This window comes from Neophocaena asiaeorientalis, unplaced genomic scaffold (assembly GCF_003031525.2).
Source record: "Neophocaena asiaeorientalis asiaeorientalis breed wild unplaced genomic scaffold, Neophocaena_asiaeorientalis_V1.1 scaffold649, whole genome shotgun sequence".
Taxonomy (NCBI): domain Eukaryota; kingdom Metazoa; phylum Chordata; class Mammalia; order Artiodactyla; family Phocoenidae; genus Neophocaena; species Neophocaena asiaeorientalis.
Genome location: NW_020173202.1, coordinates 2782710 through 2801258, shown reverse-complemented (window position 1 = coordinate 2801258; position 18549 = coordinate 2782710). Strand labels below are relative to the sequence as shown.

The window sequence follows — 18549 nt, the reverse complement described above, 5'->3', positions numbered from 1 at the left end:
TGGGACCAGATGGGCTGTGAGGTTACATAAAAGCACCTGGTGGAGGTGCCACCCACCACGAGTCAGAAAGTGTAGGTGTGGCGATTCCACTGACTAGTCTTAACACTTTTAATCTTTCTGGTTTTGTTCTCTGGAAAATGGGAAAAAATATAACCATTTTAAAGGGTTATTGTAAGATTTAAGTGGTATAATGTATTATTGATAAACACAAATCTGCATGTTAATATCTATGAAAGTACTATTTGCAAATCATGGTGCTAAACTCTATAGGAATTACAGAAGAGATTAAGACAGTTGAAATAAGACAAATACAATACAGTTTATCACAGTTTGATGGGTGGATTCTTAAAAACTTTGAAACAATTGTGACTTTTGATATATTATTTCATGTGTTTCTTGAAATGTTTATGCTTTCAAAACACAGCGGAAGGAGGCACAGTAACTTCCTTTCATCCACAGGGGACACGTACACCCATCATTTCCACGTGCCAGCAGTGCTAGGCACTGGGTACTTTACAATTATAAAACTTGCAAAGCAAATCATGGTAGCTTTGAAACATTTAGCTATTTTTTATATGAAGCTCTCTGCTGTACCTTGGAAAATGTAAAATAAGTAAGTAAAACCAATTTGTAAATTAGAGAAGAATGTGCTTTAAAATATTCAACACATTTTATTTTTGTTTTTGTTTTCTCCAAACATCGCAGGCTTCTCAAGTCTTTCAAAGTCTCTGATTTATTACTACAGAGAATGTGTGTCCTGGGGAGATCGGGGAGCGCACAAGGCCTGACTGGGCCTGGTGTCTGGCCTTACAGTTGCTAAAATAGGCCTTCTATCCACCTCCTATTGGAAGTGCTTCCTGCCTTCTTTGGGGTTATTTCCAACAGAGTTTCCTAGGTAGCATGTTTTTGTTTGTCTCCTTTGTCTTGTTAAATCGTGACCCCTGCACCTGCAGGCTGGGAGGTGATTACAGCCCCACCCATTGACCCAGGAGGTGTATGCTGGGGGGGTCACCCTCCATGAAGTGGCCTGGGGAGTCTAGATCTGTACATTCCTCGTCCTGCGGGTGCGTGCTGTGTGGGAGCCCCGGCCTGAGGCCCCTCGGCCGGTCCCCTCTGGCAGTGAACTTCCCACCGCTGAGGTCCTGCGCTCCCGCTGTCTCAGATTGTGTGCTGTTTCTTTTCACAGTTGGAATGAAATCAGATAGTCCATTATTTAGGGCTCTCTGGTTGGAAATAACAGAATAGCCTAGACGAAGGGAAACTCCACCGAATCCAAGACAGAAGGGGTAGAACCAAATGCTGGGACCCAGTGGCCCAGACCCAGTCCTGCTGTTCTCTACCCAGCGCGTCCTCTGCTCCACACCCCACGGCAGCATCCCGCTTGCCCTCGGCTTCCGTGTTCTTTGCTTCTGTGCTAATGGGATTCTGGCCCCCGAAAGAGAGAATCACTGCCATTTTAGCAGGTAACCCACCAGGTGTCTGCAGCAGATTATACTTTTAGGATTGGCACGACCCCTCACTCGCTGGGTGTTTGAGGGACAAATCTGAAATTCCCCACGGAGAAAGAAAGGGCTGGGCATGGATTGGATATGACGGCAAAAAAAGGAAGGAATTAATATTCGCTCAAGCTTTGTGCCTGGAAACTTGGAAACTAGGAAAACGGTTGTGCAGTTAAGAGAAATGTGGGGACAGGAAAGGTCTGCAAGGGAAGGAGAGGGTGGAAACTGAGGTGTTGGCTGACCTTCCGTTGTCCTTGCAGAGCTACTGACCAGGCTCTCTGGGCCAGACCCCAGGCCTGGGCTTGGCTTTAGCCCCGTCGTCCCCACCCAGCCCCTCTCAACTCTGACCCCCGGCGCTGTGGCCAGATTGACACGTGTGTTTCCAGACGGGCAGCCCTGATTGTCTCAGTTCTTAGCTCCCCAGGGTCACCTGAGCATAAGGATGGGCCCTGCTCTGCGGTCTGTTGAGCAGCGACCCTCCCAGGATCTCCCCTCGGGAGCATCAGCTGCCCCCACTCCTTAGCCCCACCCCATCTCTGCTGGTGACTGTCCAGAGTCTTATTCTGTGCTAACTACCACTTCCCCCATCAGGCCTGTCCAGGCCGAGTCCACACAGCCAGCATGGTGACCACATGGCTGGGTTCTTTGAATCTAAACAACCCGCTTGGTGGCCGGACGGCGAGGCGCTTTGCTCACGACTTTGTAGCTGAGGCTTCAGGTGTGTCTGGTGCCCGTGAGGCGGTGCGGAATCAGGGGTGACCCGGGGCTACTGCCGCGTGTGTATAACCTGGTAGCCGTTACGGAGTTACTGACTGTGAAGTGGGACAGGTCTGAGACTGTTTTCATTTCTGTCTGTGTGTCACTGATTGATGCTTTATAAGACACAGCCAGTGAACCAGTGGTTGTATAAGCCGAGATAACCAACTTTAACGACCTAGAATGTTGTGAACTAGTTGAACGAGTCCCAGATGCGCAACGGGTATGGATTTGTTTTGTAGTTCTCCACTGACTTTGTTCATCAGTGTAGAACATAACTTTGCATCTTAATCGTTGCTAACAGTCTTCGATTTTGGTCGCGGCTCTCTGAAAGCACTTCTTGGTGCCGGTGCTGGAACATCGTTTGGTCCTCGCGAGGCCTCTGTGAGGGTGGCCGGCGTTCCCTCCGTTCCCAGTGGGGGAGCAGGCGCTCCGCGTCGAAGCAAGGTCTGCTCAGTGGGAGCCGTGGCGCTGGAACCGAGGTCTGCTTAACTTGAAAGCCCGTGGGAGCAGTGAGCAGTCCTGACAGGGAACTTCCGGGGTGTCAGTGATTTTCTTTTTCTTGGGGGTGGGGAGGGAAGACGAGTCACCAGATGTGACGTGTGTGTGGTCATACTGGTAATTACGAGTAAACAACAGACTGTCCTCTGCATGAAATACCATACCCATAGTCCGCTTATATGTACTTTGTGTTTCAGGTTGAAGATGGAATAACCACAAGAGATTTTCTCCATGAATGATGACCACGCAGGTGACATAGTCGTGGAAAAATACCTGGTGGATTCCAAGAAGTCCGCATCCCACGTTCAGCTCGCCTGCAGTGAGCAGTCCTGTGCTTTCCCCTTAGATGGAAACGAACTTTGTGTATGGGACACCAAGGAACCTCCTCACCAGGCATTTAAAAAGTTATACGTGTTTTTTGTTAAGTCACAGAAATTTGCCGTCAAGCTCTGTTCCTCTGATGCTGTTTGGGTGAGTTTGCCCTTTGTGGATTCAGTTACCAGCTGTAGGAGAAAAATGCTAACAAAACAAAGCATATTAAGTTTTGACTTAGGAAATAAACTGGAATCACTTTATTTAAAAATAAATTTAAATACTTTAAAATCATTTAAAATTTCTTCTTGAGTAAGAATATTATCAAGAAGAGGTTCTTCTTAACGCAGTCAAGACAAGTTGAACTTTTAATTTTAATTGTAGATTTTTAATACAACATGTAAGTGAGTTTATTGTGTTTATTGCAGAATCTTTAACATCAAACTGATAGGGTTTTAAAGACATCAGTTTTCTTTCTAAAGGTTATTTCATGACTAATATAATTATCTTAATACTCCTAAAAACAGGTTTTATTGTAAAAAATAAAAAAGCAAAAGTCTATCAACATTTTTGGTATTGGGATAGTTTTAATCTTCATTTTGGGCTTCAGGGGTTTGAGAATAGTGATGACAGTATATGCAAACCAAAACTGTATTTGCTTTGAAATTTTCTTTAACTTTCAATTATGCTGGCAAACACTTTACTAATAGTGGAAGCTGTTCATCATTGCTGAAGGGAAATCTGTATTTTGATTTCTTTCCCACTTAGTTAAGAGAGGTTTTTATGTGTTTCTTCAACACAATTTGCATTGATGAGTTGACCCTACATTCCGATCTCTGGCTTGACCTCTCTTGTTTTTCTATCGAGCATAAAATACTTAGAAAAATGTGTCCCAGGTGTTAAGTGCACATTGTAGTGATAATACCAAAGTGAACACAGCCGGGCGGCCACTGCCCAGGCTCTGCCTCAGCTGGTGCTCCCTTGTCTCGTCCCCAGAGGTGGCTCTGGCCCCACTTCCAGCATGTAGCTTTGCTCCTGTTTGAACTTTGTATAAACGGTGTCACACATTACACATTCTTTTTTGCTGGTCTCGTTGGTTTGCCATTATGCTTATGAGATTTATCTACATTGCTTGTTTTCATTGCTGTGCAGTATTGCGTTGTACGGCTAGACCACACTTTATCCGTTCTACTATTGTTGGAGGTTTGGTTGGTTTCCATATTTCGATTGCTACATTCTTTTATGTGTCTTTTGACGCACACGTATATACAATTGCTGCGTCTTAAGGAATGCATATATTTAGTCTAAAAGTTAAAGCTAAGATTTCCAAAGTGGTTGTGTACCAACCTGTCCTTCTTCACATGGTGGGTCCACGTCCTCACCTACACTTGGTCCTTTGAATGTTGTCCCTTCTGGTGGGTGTAGTGGTACTTAATTATGATTTGCAATTCCCTGATGATTAATGAGGTTTAACTCCTTTGTGCACGTTTGTTGGCCATTTGGCCATTCCCTTTTGTGATATATGTGTTCAAACTCTTGCCAGTTTTCTACTGAATTATCTGTCTTTTTCCTGTTGATTTGAAGGGGTTCTTTATGTATCTAAATATAAACTTAGTATTGGGGTGTGTGCATTTTCCAGAGTTTTATGTAGGTGGAATCAGGCAGCTTCTCGTTTTGTCTGGCTTCTTCCACTTAGAATAATTATGTTGAGATTTATCTACGTTGTTGCATGTATCAACAGTTTGTTCTTTTTTTATTATTGAATAGTATTCCATTGTATGGATATGCTCTAATTTGTTTATCCGTTCTCCTGTTGGTGGACGTTCAGGTTATTTTCACTTTTGACTATTACAAAGAAAGTTGCTATGAACACTTGTGTCAGTTAGATCGAGTTGGTTGATAGCATTCTTCAAGTCTTCTATTTATGACCACCTGCTCTATCGGTTATTGAGAGAGGCATATTGAAATCTATGACTCTAAATGTGAATTTGTCTATTTCTCTTCTATCAGTGTTGCTCCATGTATTTTGCAGCTCTGTTATTAAGCAGGTAAATGTTCAGTATCTTTATGTCTTCTTGGTGAAGTGACTCCATTAACATTATGAAGTGACATGCTTTATCCCTGGTAATATTTCTTACTGTGGAATTTTGGCTACACATTTCTTTTTGGATTCTACTTTTTACTTGCTTTTTGTATTTTGAGGCCATTATTTTTTAAGAGCAGTTTTAGGTTCACGGCAAAATTGAGGGGAAAGTACAGAGAGTTCCTATATCCCTGTGATATGCGCCCACACACGCGTGTTTTCCCCCATGCTCAGCATCCTCCAGATGGTACATCCGTCACAGTCGATGAACCGACATTGACATTGTTTTCACACGAAGTCCATCGTTCGCCTTAGAGTTCCCCCGCTGTGTGGTACATTTTGTGGGTTTGGACAAGTGTACAATGATATGTAGCCACCACTCTAGCACCACGCAGGGTGTTTTCACTGCCTGAAATTCCGCTGGGCTCTGCTTGTTCGCGCCTCCCTACCCCAGCTTCTGGCAACCACTGATCTTGTACTGTCTCCAGAGTTCTGCCTTTTCCAGAATGTTGTATGTTGGGATCATACGGATTGGCTCCTTTCTCTAGTCATGTGTAGTTAAGGTTGCTCCATGTCTTTCCACGACTTGATAGCTCATTTCTTTTTAGCGCTGAATCATACTCTACTGTCTGGATGGACCAGAGTTTATTTATTCATTCACCTACTAAAGGACATCTTAGTTGCTTTCAAGTTTTGGAAATTATGAATAAAGCTGCTATAAACATAAATTTCTGTGCAAATTTTTGTGTGGACATAAATTTTCAACTCCTTTGGTAAATACCAAAGAGCAGGATTGCTGAGTTGTATGATGAGAGTATGCTTCATTTTGTAAGAAACGCTAATAAGGTGGCCACACCACTCTGCATTCCCTCCAGCAAAGGATGAGCGTTCTTGTTGCTCCACATCCTCGCCAGCATTTGGTGTTGTCAGTGTTCTGAATTTTAGCCATTCTAACAAGTGGATAGTAGTATCTTACTGCTGTTTTAATTTGACTTTCCCTGATGAAAAGTTTCATACGTTTACTTGCTATCTGTGTATCTTCTTTAGTGGGGTGTCTGTTAAGGTCTTTGGCCCATTTTTAAATTGGGTTGTTTATTTTCTTGTTGTGTCTTAAGAGGTCTTTGTATATTTTGCATAACAGTCCTTTATTATATATGTCTTTTGTAAATATTTTCTCCCAGTCTGTGGTTTGTCTTTTTAGTCTCTTGATAGTGTCTTTCACAGAGCAGAATTTTTTAATGCTAACGAAGTCCAGCTTATTAATTCTTACTTTCATGACTCATGTCTTTGGTGTCTTATCTAAAAAGTCGTTGCCAAACGCAAGTCGTCTAGATTTTCTCCTATGTTACCTTCTAGAAGTGTATAGTGTTCTCCGCTGTATTGCCTTTGTTCCTTTGTTAAAGGTCGGTTGACTCTTTCTGGCTCTCTGCTCTCTCCCAGTGATCTGTTTGTCTTTTCTTTTGCCAACATCACTCAGTCTCGATTGGTGGAGCTTTGGAGTAGCTTTGAACTCAGGTAGGTCAGTCCTCCAACTGTGTTATTTTACAGTATTATGCGGCTGTTCTCGGTCTTTTGCCTCTCCGTGTAAACTTCAGAGTAAGTTTGTTGATTTCATTCAGATTGCATTGAATCTGTAGATAAAGTTGGGAAGAACTGACATCTTGACAATGTTGAGTCTTCATGTCCACAAACATGGAGTATCTCTCCATTCATTTAGTTCCTCTTTGATTTCTTTCAGCAGAGCTTTATAATTTTCCTCATGGTGATCTTATGCATATTTTGTTAGATTTGTACCTATTTCATATTACATTACATTTTTGCTAATGTAAATGTTATTGTATTTTTAATTTCAAAGTCCACTTGTTTAGTGCTAGTATATAGGAAAGCAACAGAATTGTATATATTAACTTTGTGTCCTGCAAACTTGCTATAAATTGCTTAGTTTCAGGAGTTTTTTGTTCATTCTTTTGGATTTTCTACATAGACAATCATGGAAACATCTGTGAACAAAGACAGTTTTACTTCTTCCTTCTCAGACACTATTCCTTTTCTTTTCTTGTCTTAGTGCATTAGCTAAGACTTCCAGTATGATGGTGAAAGGAGTGGTGAGGGGGACATCCTTGCCTTGTTTCTGATCTTAGTGGGAAAACTTCTAGTTTCTCACCTTTAAATATGATAACTTTTGATATTTTGTAGCTATTCTTTATTATGCTTGGATACTAGTATACTGAGAGTTTTTTTTTTTATCACGAATTGTTGTTGGATTTTTAAAATGCTTTTTCTACCTCTATTGATGTTTTTGTGTGATTTTTCTTCTTTCGCCTGTAGATATGGTGGATTAGTTGATTTTTGAATGTTGAACCAGCCTTGCATACATGGAATAAATCCCATTTGGTCATGGTTTATAATTCATTTTATGCATTGTTTAGTTTGATTTGTTAATATTTTAAATATTTTGTTGATTTTTGCATCTCTGTTCATGAGAGGTATTGGTCTGTAATTTTCTTTTCTTGTCATGTCTTTGTCTGGTTTTGGTATTCAGGTAATACTGGCTTCATAGAATGAGTAAGGAGGTATTCTCTCTGTTTCTTCTGAAGTGTTTCCTCTTATTTTTCTTCTATTTTCTGAAAGACGTTTTGGAGAATTGGTCTGATTTCTTTCTTAAATGTTTAGTAGAATTTACCAGTGAGCCCATCTTGGCCTGGTGCTTTCTGTTTCAGAAGGTTATCAATTATTGATTCATTTTCTTTAACAGATATAGGCCTATTTAGACTACCTACTTCTCTTTCTGCAATGTCTAATCTGCTTTTAATCCCACTTAGTGTGTTTTTCGTCTTTCATTTTAGTTTTCATCTCTTGAAGTTAGAATTGGGTCTTTTAAAAATATATTCTAAGCCTCTGTTTAACCTTTTGAACATATGAAATGAAGTTATAATGACTGTTTAAATGTCCTTATCTAGTAGTTTTGACACCTGGATCAGTTCTGGTTCGGTTTCAAGGTCTAAATGACTTGTGGGTGTTTTCCATCATTTCTTATTTCTCTTGTTTTTTGACCGAATGGTCTTGTCTCCTTGAGTACCTTTCTGCTCAGATGGGCACAGTGTCCCTTCTGCCTGCTTGCCACGGGCCATAGCAGGTCACTGGCCAGGCGTGGAGCCGCGGCGGATGCAGGGAGGAGGGAGGACGGGATGCACAGCTCACCTGGAGTCTGTGCGCGTGGCCTTCTGCAAGACACGCCGTCATCCTCGTGATGCAGTGTCTTCCCTACAGACAATGCCCGTGTTCCACGTGTTTCCAGAAGAACTTTTCAATGTTTTTAATGCTCTCAAGGAGCCAAAATCAAACCAAATCTCACGCCATTCTGCACGTAATCCTGGAATAGAGGGTTACGCTCTCAGCATCTCCCATGAGGTCATCTCGGACATTACACTAATGACCCAACTCCCTCCAGGGCGACTTCCACGAGGGACCGTCCTCGGCACCCTCCTGGGAAAGGTGCTGTGTTTAAGGCCTAGTCCCACCGATCATGTTACTGCGGTGTGTGCTGGAAACAAAGTATTCACACTGGACGTTGAGCTAAGACCCGACACCGCGTGAAGTTCCCCGGCACGACGCCCACGGCTCCCGGTGCTGGGCCTCACCTGCCTCTTCTCAGCAGGGTTTGTAACTGGGCCTGTTTTTGTAAAGATGTGAGGGGCAACGAATGAAAACATTTCTTTATCTTGCGATTGGAAAGCACTGGACCCAGATACTGCTGTTCTATGTAAATTAGGAAACCTTTCCAGGAAGTCTGGACACCAGGGCTCACTGAGCACATGTGTGGTAAACTGTGTTTCTCTGATCGGCTCCTACTTGAGCGGTCTCTTCAAGGCCTGGAAAGCGTAGTGCTTTTATCTCTTCTAGCAAAATTTGCTTTTCATCAAGAATTGGCCTCTTCTGCCTTAATTCTCAGTTGGGACGAGTTTAAGTAGGTGTGCCACCTCCTGCGGGTTCTGTGCTTTGGTGGCTCTACGCGCTGGCCGGACGCCGGGCCTGGAGAGCAGAACTCACCTCCTGCCCGAGACGCAGCTTGGAGACAGATCTTCCAGGGCCTGGTGTCGTGTCTTGTCTTCCATTTGCCAGATGAATGCAGTCAGCAAAGCTAGTTGCCTGCAAGGCGTTTTCTTGCCATTTCCACCGGAAAAACCTAGCGTAGGAGGGACGTTAGCGCACCAGACCTTCACTGATGGTTAAGCCATGGGGCCTCAGGTGTGCCGGGCAGTTTGCGGTGCAGAGTGTACGTTTCTGTCTTCAGACAATTTTGGGCCAGATTGTGAAGCTGAGGGTCGCACATAACAAAAGGTCAGATGGTGGAGGTGACCTAGGATCAGGGCAGGGCTGTGAGCTTGTTGAGCGACACGTTGGCATTTGAGCTGTAAGTATTTAACACGTTTTGTGCAGACACCTTTTGATGGTTAACTGGCTTAGCACTAGGTCACCGCCCAAACCTAACAAACACCATCTTCACGTCAGGGGAAGGTAAACCAGGATGAACAGGCGGGCACTTAGCACGTACAGTGTTTGAAGGAAGACAGATGCTCCCGAAAGACAAAATGATAAGCCTGGCATGGAGTGCGGACGCCTCTGCAGGGCCGGCCTGGCGGCGGGTGCGGCGGGGCAGCGTGTGTGGGGTGTGGGCCGTGGGGAGGTGGGGCGCCCCAGATGCTGCTTCAGGGCGTGACGGGGGTGTCGGCCTCGGTCAGTCTCATCTCTTCAGTCGCTGCTCCTGGGGCCACAGGACCGCGGCGCTTCCCTCTCGGCTCAGCCCCTGAACTTTAGCTTCCAGCGTTATGCACGGGAAGTTCCAAATTCGGACCAGGGGATTATGTAAAGTAGAATTAATTTTAACAGAAACTATTTTCTGTGAGATTCGTAGAACTTATTAATAAAAATAATAATCACCAGAACACTCGGTGCCTGGTCTTCCCTCACCAATTCCCCCAGAGCTGGTCTACCCTAGCCGACCCTAACCGGGCCCAGTGACCGCGGCCGGGTTTTGCACTTGGCAGGCACGTGTCATCATCGCGGTGTCCGAGGACAGAAGCTTCGAGGTACAGGACGGGCATTAGACTGTGGTAGTGTGTGAACGATTCGTGTTGTGCTTCTGGTTCGTGGTCACTGCCACGCGTGTAATGTCCGAGGGGTGACTGTCCTGGACTCGGCCCGCTGTCTTGGCTGCTTGCTGGGCGGGTGTGGGGAGCCGGGGCTCATGGCACCCTCTGGTGAGCTGGCATTCCAGGTGGGCTGAGTCAGAGACGGGACCCTCCTTCTCCCGGAATCCAGGGCCCTGGAGAGCTAGCACCTTAATTTACCTCCACAGTATATCCTGGGGGCCCAGCAGCAGGGCCACTTTCCAATATCAGAAGATTCATTCAGAGCTAAATTAGGCTTAAGAAGGAAATAACGCAAAACGCAAGCTCAGTTCCCGTCCACCTCCGAGTCAGTGCACTCTATTTTCTAACTGACAAAGTGAGGGTGTCCTGTGTTGTGGCTGGAGAAAAGTTGGGGGTGATTAACAGGCATCTGCAGAGAGAGCGAGAGAGGAGAGAGATTGTAAAATGCTTCTGCTGTCACCTTGAAATCTCGCACTTGCAAAAGCTCTGGAGCAGGCTGCTGGGGCCAGAACCCCAGCTCGCCACTTACCAACTGCTGCTGACAGATTAACCGAGCTCGCCTGACCTCTCTTATCTGGAAAATGGAAATGATGGCCTCCGTCTCCTCAAGGGGTGTGAGAATTAGAGCTGATGTTTGGAAAACAGGAGGGTGCGCCTGTCGCTTAGTAACTGGTCCTTTCTCTTCAGGATACAGGTGACAGTGACCTTGTCCCCTCTCCTGGGCAGGGCTGATGAAGTGCTGGAAATGTGTCCAACCTTCTCTTGTCTGGGTCTTCCAAACCTATAGGTTGTTATTTCTGGAAATGTTTATCTCCTGTATGTATGATGCTGATATCTTTAATTGTATTTCTGTAGTTTTATTATTTATATGCTTATTATTTTGTCCTTTAGATAACCATTCACATAAATTAATTTGTAATTTGGTAGAAGTATTAGTTCAAACTATAGCAATAATGGCAAAATTTTTACCTCTTCTAAAGAAGCATGTGTCTGTCCAAAGGTTTGGGACCATCGTATGGGATCATTAACATACAACTCATCAGTGTTAACAGGTAACTTAAAACTTTTACCTGTTTTCTGTCCGTGGGCTATGTGTAACCTAATACATACATGTTAACCTGTAAGCCAGAGCTGTGACAGTCAAGGGGGTCTGAATCCATTTATCAGTCTCAGGGATCGAGCATACTTCTTGGAATTACGTTGGAATTATTGTCCTGAAATTAACTATGGGGACTTTATTTGACTGTTAAGAAAACAATTATAGACTTGATTTTGATGTCATCTATAAAGTTTATTCAGGACATGCAGTGTTTTCAATATTCATGTACCCTAACTCTCCTTCTAAATCCTTGACACTGTGGACTCACAGTAAGTTTTAAACGAGATGACATCCTAGGCAACGATTTAAAAAAGAGACATTCATTTAATTGCTGTTTTCACCACTAATTCCGTAGTCTTATTGTTTCTTACTTAAGAATCGTTGTTGCTGCGTGTTTAATGTTTTTTGGTGCTATTCTCACTCTGGGGGTTAGTGACTCGTGGAGGGGCTGGGATGACCCCCCAGGCTTCCCCCCGGGCCGTTCCGACCACTGTCTTCCCACACTCATGCACTTTCCAAAATTTGTGTTCACTTACAGTTTCTACTTCCTGGTGAGGAACTTACTTTAGAATAGTTCACATGTGACTAAAAGAAATAGCATCAGTAAAAGTGCTGGCTCCCAGTTTAAACTCTGTCAGGCGCCTTTAAAGCTAAGAACTCGCGTGCCCCCTCCAATAGCCTCTCCCCTCCCGAGTCTCCTTGTGAACCAGCAAAGGCTGCAGCTGGTCACCGGCTGTGTGGATGGCCAGCTGAGAACCACAGGCTAACTCCAGTTTTCAGACGTTGTTATGACTAAGTGAACACGTGCACAAAGGTCTCTGTTTCACTATTGCTTTGTATCCTTTGCTGAGGCCGTACCTCCAGCGCCTGGTGGGGTTTTCATACCCGCGGGGCCTCGCCTGCAGAGAAGCTCGGTCCTCTGTAAGATCTCGTACAACCATTAGTGTCAGCTTTATATATTTTGAGAAATTTGAAGATATTTGATATTTTTAAAAACTTAGTTTTGTTGACTTAAAAAAATATGCACAATGTGAGAGCTGTGAGTTAAGTTTTATTTGAGGCAAAATGAGGACTGCGGCCCGGGACATGGCACTTCAGATAACTCTGAGAACTGCTCGGATCAGGCGAGGGGCTGGGAGGGTGAGGGCCAGGGTATGTAGGAGTTTGGCAGCAAAGGGCAGGTAGTCGGAACATCAAAGGACTATCGTTAAATAAAGAAATCCAGGCATCTCAAGTTAAGGAATTCAGCGCTTTTCTATGTATGGGAAGATGCAAGAGTCTGGCCTCAGTGAAGTCATTCCTTTGACGTGCACCTCAGCTACCTGGGGCCAGTATTTTCACGTCCTGAGTTGCCTCAGGGCTCGCCAGGGCTCGCTGCGGGGAGTGGCTGCAGTCTGATGGCTGCTAGATGGCAGCTTTCTTTTCAGCCCTGAGTTTCCTCGGCTCAAGTTGCAGGCAGGGCTGCAATCTTTGGTGACTGTGACATCCTTTGTTTACTGATGTGGCAGGAAATATTCCATTTGTAAATATTCCATTTACCAGATTTTAGGTGAGGAATTGAGGTTTACTTCACAAAGCGTGGATACTGTTCTCTTTTAAAAACAGTGGCTGTTGATATAATTTGGGAAAGACCTCGCGTGAGGAGGTAACCCAGGTCTTCCTCCTGTGCGTCTCCTTAGCTTTCACATCGCACTCTTCTGATGCTTCTGTCCCCAGACCAGGGGGAGGGGGTCCCCCGGGAAGCCGGTCAGCACGACACCAGTGGGGGTCCCACAGTTAACCCAGTTCTGACACTGTCTACCTGGAGGTGGTTAAGGGCTCAGTCCTACGAGACTGCCCCTCACTTCAGATGCCAGTCGCAGGTAGCAGGTCCCCAGGTCACCCAAAACTTTGCCTGACTCGGCTGCAAATCAGAGGTTCCCACGGCCCCTTCCTCTGCTTGATTAATACAGGCGAGCAGCCAGAGGAAGAGCTACCAGGGCAAGGTTTGGGGGCGTCCTCAGCATAGGAGCTTCTGTTCCCATGGACATGGGGGGCATCGCACCCCAGGGAGGATGTTGTCACCCACCTGGATCTCCCTGAACCTGTACTTCTGGGGTTTTTATGGAGGCTCATTGCTTAGGCAGGATTGATTCGATCCTTGGTGGTGGGTGATTGAAGTCCGTCTCCAGCCCCTGCACCCCTCCCCCGAGGTCAGGGGTGGTTCCCCTGGCAACCAGTCCCCATCCTCAGGTGACCTGAGGGCTTTCCAGCAGTCACCTCATTAACATAACAAGCGACGCCGTGGTCACTCATCAGGAGATTCCAAGGGTTTTGGGAGCTCTGGGCTGTGTCCGCAGTGCTGTGTTTGGAGAGACCAGGCGTGTGGCGCTGGGGACAGGAGCACATCGTGCTTGGTCCAGTGTTTTACGGAAGACAGTGACCGCTGGGTTGTGTCTGCACCTCAAGTCGGCACTGCCCCCCCGACATGCCGTTAGGAGGACGCCCCCGGGTGGGGGCATGAGGGAGGGAAGGATTGGAGGCCAGAGGAGAGCAGCCAGGGCGCCGCCTCTCACCCTGTCGGCTCCCTGCTCACTCTTCTTGGCTTCCTGCTTTGCATCCGACCACCTGGTGAGAGTCCTGTGTCTACATGTGTTCTTGCGTGTCTAGACGTGTTTTGCTTTTCCAGCTTCGGACCTTCGGTTTGGTGGAAGGACACCATTATCGCTGTGTGTGACACACGTTGACCTGAGGAAAGAGAGAGTTCCCACACCAGGGGGGTGGAGTCCAAGCCATGCAGCTGGCCAGGTGATGCCCTGCAGACCCGCCCACGGGGCTCAGGCCCACAGCGACCCCCTCCCCAGCAGGGGTTGGAGAGAGAGGGAGGAGAAGCCAGGGTCCCGGGCGAGGCAGGTCCTGTGGGAGCGGCGGGGTGGGGCGGGTGGAGGCCTGTCTCAGTGGACAGCGGGCTGCGGCTCTCCAGCCCGTTGGCAGTGTCACAGCGGGGGCTGCCCAGGGGTCCGCGGCTTTTCCACTGAGCCCGCTCGTCACCCCTCCCTCCCCACGCCTGTCCCCGTTGCCAGGTGCCCGAGGATCTGCCACTCTGCCCCAGGAGGAGCTGGGGAAACTACTGGTTTTACTGTTTAATCCCGCTATGGATTCTCTTTCCTAGGCACCTGCGTCCATTCATTTTCTTGTTACAGCAGGTGTGTTGTCTCTGCTCTGCTCGCCTTCAGATTTATCGTGATTGGTGTTCTTTCAGTTTGTGATATATGTATATATATATATAGGTAAATGGCTGTAAGCTCTTTCTTTTTAGAGTAGGTTAGAAATTGCCTTTATCCATTAGATCTATTTTTTCCTAATGTGTTTGCCTTGGCTTTCATTATTTCTTGTGTAAATACTCATTTATTATGAAGTAATAAGCCCACTTTAGGAATTCACAGTTATCTCTAAGTAGACCATTTCCTCCTCACCCCCTTTCTGTGGATCTATCCTTGAGACTCCATCTCTCTCCCTACAGGCCTCAGGATATAGGGTCTAATGTTTATTTCTAACCTTGTGCTTTATAATGTATAAGCCTAAGGATTTTTCTTGATTTGTGATCTGAGCTTTCCAGCAACATGCATTTCCTACAACATCCCACTGGGTCAGCTGTTAGCCTTGACCTTGACATCATTTTAATGTCGCCTCTCAGATTGTCAATAATTCTGTCCGTAGAAGACAGTCAGCCTCCCTCCACAAAGGCACCGGACACAGGAGAAGAGATTGAAGTGACACTTCCTGTCCTGAGCCTGGCGCCCTGTGACTGTGGATTGTAAGTACCATGGACTCCACCACGGCCGTATGAAGAAAGCCTCCTTCCTAGATTAGGTTCATTTTTTTTCTAGACTGATTAAAATAAACCGAATTATCTTTGTCTGACATAACCGTAAGTGTTCTTAGGACTGCATATTTTATGTCTTAAGGTTGATAATCTCGGCCAGTTATTTTTAAGTCTATTTAATTAAAAAAGCGAGATTAATTTTCTTCACCCAAATCTAGGCAGATCTTGACTTCTGCAATAGGGCAAAGGGTGATGTCGTGACCTCATTCCCCTTGGCTCCACACAGAGTTTGGAGAGCTCTGGAGATGACTAAAGAGCAGCCTCTGGTCCTGCTGGGGTGGGAGACCTGAGGAGGCTGCTGGCGCGGCCGCAGCCCTTCTGTGCTTGCGCAGCAGGCAGTTGTGTCTCTGCACAGGTGCCCCTGCCTGCTCCGGAACAGCGCCTGGCCTGAACTTGAGCTGACTAGTGGGTCTGAGGCCTTGGGTCCCCACCGTCCCTCAGGGAGCAGTGATCCCACTTCTGCTCAGACTCGCTTGGTCTCCCTGGGGCTGGTGTTGGAGGCTGAGGACCCGAGAACAGCCTGGGCAGTGGCTGAGGCTGCTGTTTGGCTTCATGCCCAAAGCGCATGTGGGACAGAGGTGTCTGTGGAGGCCGTTCTGAGTCCAGGTCTGGTGAAACCAGAGGCGGCTGATCAATCAGATTACAGCCTGCGTCTAGTTTGTAAACGGAAAAACAAAGAAGAAATGGCAGATCTGTGTTTGCCTTGATGTGCACGCTGCTCTCGGTCAGTCTCCAGTCTGTCAGCACCACCCGGCAGGGTCTTCTGTGCAGCCGTCACACAGGCGTGGAGCCCGCCCGTGGGGAAGCCCACCTGTGTGGGGTCTCGCGGGGGCCGATGTGCTGACCTCCTGTGACGTCAGGGGGGAGAAAAACCTCCGTCCAGAGTTGAGTTGGGCCCAGCTTGTGGCCTTCCCTGGACAGTGGGTGTCTAGGAAACCCAGACCCTGGGATGTGCTGAGAGGTTATAAGTGATCGGACTGGCCTCCTGGGACACAGGCAGAGGGACCCTCAGGTCGCCAAGGTTGTGTGTCACCTGTTCCGCTCACGTGGATCCAGCGCAATTCTCGGTGCCCTGGAGCTGAGGAAGATCAGGACACTTTTTTCTCCTTTTCTTTTAAAATGAGTCTTTCTTCTGAGAATGCCAGCTGCTTGCGGACTGGAAGCTCAGCGGGTTTATTCATATTTAAGTTGGCAGACTTTGAATTGGAGGCCATTTTACGTTGCAAGGGTAAGACCTACGTTGAAAGGATCTTTGGTGTGAATTTTGTGTAACTTAAAAATTTTGCTTTGCCTGCTGCGTTTGGAGGTCAGAGGTGAGGAGGACGAGATGCGCTGGTCCCCAGCGCCAGCTGCTCTCACCAGGCTGGCGGGTCACCGCTGCGCTGCCCTGGCCTCTCCTGGTGTCCCCAGTCCCGCTGGCAGCCCGGCGCCCTCCCTCCTTGTCCCGGGGCTCGGCCAGGCCGCGTCAGGGACCCTGAAGTCGGCTCTGCCTGTGTTCTCGCCGCAGCCTTGGTGTGGTGCCTGGTCACCCTCACACCTGTCAGGCTGAGCGACGTCTCCTCGCCCCTCCTGGTGTCCGCTGAGCTGCAGGGATGACCGACTCCTGCCCGCCCCCCCGGCCCCCTGTGGGCCCTACAGCCGAGGCCACTTCTGAGCCGGCTGCCTGCACCCTGCGCTCTGAGGGATCGTGGCCGGCCAGGGGTGGGGCCCAGGCCACACCTCACCTCCTCGTGGGACGTCCCCCCTCCCTTTTCATCTGTCTGCTTATGTGACGGTCCCTGAACTCTCCAAGCCTCCACTGGCCTCAGTGCCCATGCCTGCCCCCCCTATCCCGCTGGTCTATCCTTTAAGACCCAACTAGATGTCCCCTAGACCCGGCTCTGTGTTCTCACAGGGACGCTGCGCTTCCCAGCACTTTCACAGCCGTGTTATGTGTTTAGTCCGCGGGCTTGGGCTGGGTCGGCTCTCCATGGGCCGGGCCTTGAGCCGCGGGCCCCAGTGGCCGGGCCTGTCTGCTCCCTCCTAATGTCCTGGTGTCCTGAGGTCGAGCCCCCGGCCCCAGCCTGTGTGCAGCAGGCACTCAGGGAGACGGCAGGGAGCACCCCTGCCATATTGCTTGTCTGTTCCTCTTTGCTGGGAATTAAGATTTCAGGAGCCTCCGCGTTCAAGTTGCTGGCTCGTGTGCTGTGATGAGCAAAAGCAGTGGTCGTGAGGCCAGTCGTAGGCCATTCACTGTGCGTAGAGTCTGCACGGTGCACCTGTCTGTACTGTGGTTTATCCTTCTTTTCTCCCAACGGCGCTGTAGTGGCTGCTTACTGAGACTGTGGGTGTGAGAGTTCAGGGGATCACATGGGGCCCTGCAAGCAGCGTGACTATTAGCACAGCTAAAGCTGCGTCCACAGTTCGAGTTCATCATTAATTCTCTCACGACCGGTCCATGCAGGCCTTCTGCTTGCTCACATCCATGTTCGAAAATCAGATGGCCCTGGTGGAAGTCAACCCCACCGCCCCGGTGAGGTCTCAGCGGTGCCCCGGCGTGGGAAGGGATCTGTCAGTGCCGCCCCAGTACAGTCTTTCAGGAAGGATGTGTACGTGTGGGTTTATCACTCGGGAGAATTTAGATTCCTTTTTATCTTAAGAAATAGAAGTAAAGTTTAGTAAACTCCCAGCTATACCAGCAATAAGGAAATTATTGCTCACACCATGGCTCCTATCTTGTTTAAAAGTAAATGGCTTGTGGTTTATTTTCATGTGAAACATTATTTTATTTCAGGATAGAAGGTAGACTTCACAACAGGACTTTTATTAAAAATACGAATTCATTTTTTAGCAGGATAAGAATAAGCTTGACGGTTTTCCTCGCTTCCAAGTGCTGCACATCTGTATCTGCATGAGTTAATCGTCCAAAACTGCCTTTAAGTTGCACGTCTCCTTGAAGTAACTCCGTCATATAAGTTTGCTCTCATAGACCAGTTTTGTGTTTTTATTTTAGCTCCTGTGTCTTATCGACTCCTCCGCTGTATTTCGGACTTGTTAAGGAAAAAAGTACTAAGCCGGCTACTCACAAACAATCTGGTTAGTGTAATGTAGTCTGAAATACAAACTGCAGAGGGGTTCCTTGTCTGAGTTACCTTTGTTTAGCTTCGCTCTGTCGTTTTGTGAATTCACGTTCGTCGAAGTGCAAATTCAGCGTTTTCTTCCTTCACTCCTTCCATTCTGTGCCTCTTGCGTGTTTTCACGCGGTGTTTGTGGTGGGGAATGTGCTGACATTTCTTCTCCTG

General features: G+C 47.2%; 1 protein-coding gene and 1 pseudogene across 1 annotated transcript; both read left to right on the top strand.

Moving 5' to 3' along the window:
- Positions 1-2960: 2960 nt before the first annotated feature.
- On the top strand, positions 2961-18348 carry WDR27 (WD repeat domain 27). Its single transcript, XM_024744918.1, is given in 14 exon segments — positions 2961-3227; positions 8422-8518; positions 8603-8725; positions 11303-11356; positions 12082-12165; positions 13120-13265; positions 14136-14190; positions 14555-14588; positions 15080-15199; positions 15624-15964; positions 16251-16496; positions 17414-17481; positions 17712-17887; positions 18261-18348. Coding segments are annotated over 14 exon segments (1899 nt in total).
- The window catches only part of LOC112399625 (eukaryotic translation initiation factor 1 pseudogene), a 79075-nt pseudogene continuing 63672 nt past the window's right edge, over positions 3147-18549 (top strand).